Raw genomic sequence first — 2,500 nt, 5'->3', positions numbered from 1 at the left:
GAGGAGTGGCGTTGGCGTTAGCACCGCGAGCCGTGCCGACGGTGGGGGGCACCACCGGCAGACCTGCGGCGAGGCCGATGCCAGAGCTAGAGCGGGCAGCAGAGGGCACACACTCTCTGCTCTTTGCTTCTGCCTGTGCCACCGCCACCGCCACCGCACCACACACAAGGTCTGGGTCTGACTGTGCCCCCACACACACGCGTTCTGGCCCTGGCCCTGGCTCTGCCACACACTCTGCGGGCGTGAGGAGCGTTGCTGTTGCTGCTGCCACCGGAGGCATCTCTGGAAGAGCGCCCACCTCGTCGCCTAGGCAACACCATCTCCACTCAGCCGCCTTCTCCCTGGCACCACTCTAGAGGGATGGAGAGAGGGATGCAGAGATGATGGGATGGAGGAGGGGGAGAGACAGGGAGAGATGAGAGATGGAGAGAGAGAGAGACAGAGACAGAGAGATGGAAGGGGGAGAGAGAGATGAGAGAGCGAGAGAGAGAGAGAGAGAGAGAGAGAGACGGAGAGAGACGGAGAGAGAGATGGAGAGATGAAGAGAGAATGTGGGAGGGAGAGAGAAAGGGATTGAGGGAGGGAGGTGGAGAAAGAAAGAGGGGAACAGAGTAGGAGGGAGAGAAAAAAGAGTGGGAGAGAGAGATGGAAAGACAGAGAGGAAGATACAGAGAGTGGGCAGGATAGAAAGAGTCAGAGAGAGAGAGAGAGAATGAGAGTGGGAGAGAGAGAGAGAGAGAGAGAGAGAGAGAGAGAGAGAGAGAGAGAGAGAGAGAGAGAGAGAAACAGAATGAGAGTGGGAGAGAGCAAGAGAGCAGAGAAGGGTGGAGATGGAGTGGGAGATGGAGAGATGCAGGACACAAGAAACGCAGTAGAGACAAATGTATGGAAAGAAATGATAGAACCACAAAATGATGGAAGAAAAATATGAAGAAGGATGGCATAAGAAGAGAAAAACAGAAGAAGAAGATAATAAAAGAGAGAAAGAGAAAGAAAAAAATGAGAGAAGGCAGTGAGACAGAGAAAGAGATGGGAAGAGAGAGGGTTATAGTGATGGAAAGAGAGAAAGAGAGAGAGAGACCGAAAAACAGAAAAGGGAGAGGGGGAAAGAGAAAGAAGAAGAGAGGGAAATATCGATAGAAAGAGAGACAGAGAAAGGTCCATAGATCCAGAAGGGGGGGGGGGTTGCAGAGAGAGGGAGAGACGGAGAGAGAGAGAGAAAGTGAGACAGAGATGCAGAGTGAGAGAGAGACGGAGAGAGAGAAAGAGAGTGTGAGGGAGAGACGGAGAGAGAGAAAGAAAGTGAGAGAGAGATGCAGAGATAGAGGAGAGAGTGAGTCTGCTTGTCTTGTCTGGATGTGGCTTTTGACATTTCTGGCTAAAAAGCATACAATTACAGCCCTCACAGACCCATTCTCCCCGCAGCACAGGAAGCAAGCGCCTCATTCACACAGACACTTTAATTCCTATAATACAGAGATAAGGCAGCCCTCTCACATCACACGGCCCTCCTCTAACACACACACACACACACACACACACACACACACACACACACACACACACACACACACACACACACACACACACAGGGATGACACAGACCAGCTGTCTGGTACACGGTCTCATATTGGCCCTCAGACTAAACGCTACCCCACCCTGTGTGTGTGTGTGTGTGTGTGTGTGTGTGTGTGTGTGTGTGTGTGTGTGTGTGTGTGTGTGTGTGTGTGTGTGTGTGTGTGTGTGTGTGTGTGTGGTTTGCGGGTGGCACAGTGCTGCTCTAGTAAGTGTGCTGTGCTGGTTTCCCAGCTGTCAACATGTCTGTTGTCATGGCGAATGTCTGTCAGGGAGGCAGGCAGGCAGGCAGGCAGGCAGGCAGGATGCTGAGGAAGGAGAAGAGGAGCAGGGGAGGAGGATGGGATGGGATGCTGCTGGAGCTGGAGGCTTGCATTAGGACCACAGCCACCACCGCCACTGCCACCGCCCGCCGCGCTGCATCTGCATCAGCTTCCTGTCACACACCCTTCACCCGGCCTGACAGGGACGCGTCCCAGAAGTGCCACACACGTGTGTGTGTGTGTGTCTGCGCACATGTCTGTGTCTGTGTGTCTGTGTAGAGGCAGATGTCCATGACTGCAATTGCTGCCACTGAACTAAAGGCTATGGAATGCTCTCAGTATAATGTTGTGTATAATGCCCTACCTATTTATTACCAAATAACTTTTGGCTTAATCAAAGCAAGAAGAAGAGACAATCTGAAAGACATAAAGCTAAATAAACAATAGCTATCCTCCCGAAACACATATTTTACCGAGTATAAACACTGTCACGAACAACAACACTACCATAAACAGCAACAAAATAATACAAAGAATATATGACTGAAAGAATAAAAAAGAATGAATAAAATGCAAGTCACAAAGTGTGGAGGAGCATCTATGACAGCACTGAGTCGTTAAACCCAAGAGTAGTCGGCGGCTACTGTAGGCCTACCTGGGGA

The 2,500-nt window shown here is 51.1% G+C and overlaps 1 protein-coding gene across 1 annotated transcript in view; it reads right to left on the bottom strand.

The window, feature by feature from the left end:
- si:ch73-70k4.1 (uncharacterized protein DDB_G0271670) overlaps window positions 1–2,500 on the bottom strand; it is a 15,276-nt gene that overhangs the window by 11,831 nt on the left and 945 nt on the right. Inside the window, exons 2-3 of the mRNA XM_063209569.1 lie at window positions 2,494–2,500; window positions 1–352 (exon numbers count right to left, since the gene is read on the bottom strand). The exon at window positions 1–352 is cut by the window's left edge and continues 1,162 nt beyond it; the exon at window positions 2,494–2,500 is cut by the window's right edge and continues 156 nt beyond it. Of these exons, the coding sequence (XP_063065639.1) occupies window positions 1–352; window positions 2,494–2,500 (359 nt within the window). The remainder of the gene's footprint in view (window positions 353–2,493) is intronic.

The sequence above is a fragment of the Engraulis encrasicolus genome, chromosome 10 (genome assembly GCF_034702125.1).
Source record: "Engraulis encrasicolus isolate BLACKSEA-1 chromosome 10, IST_EnEncr_1.0, whole genome shotgun sequence".
NCBI lineage: Eukaryota > Metazoa > Chordata > Actinopteri > Clupeiformes > Engraulidae > Engraulis > Engraulis encrasicolus.
Note: the sequence above shows the minus strand (reverse complement) of the source record. Positions and strands in the feature narration are given on the sequence as shown.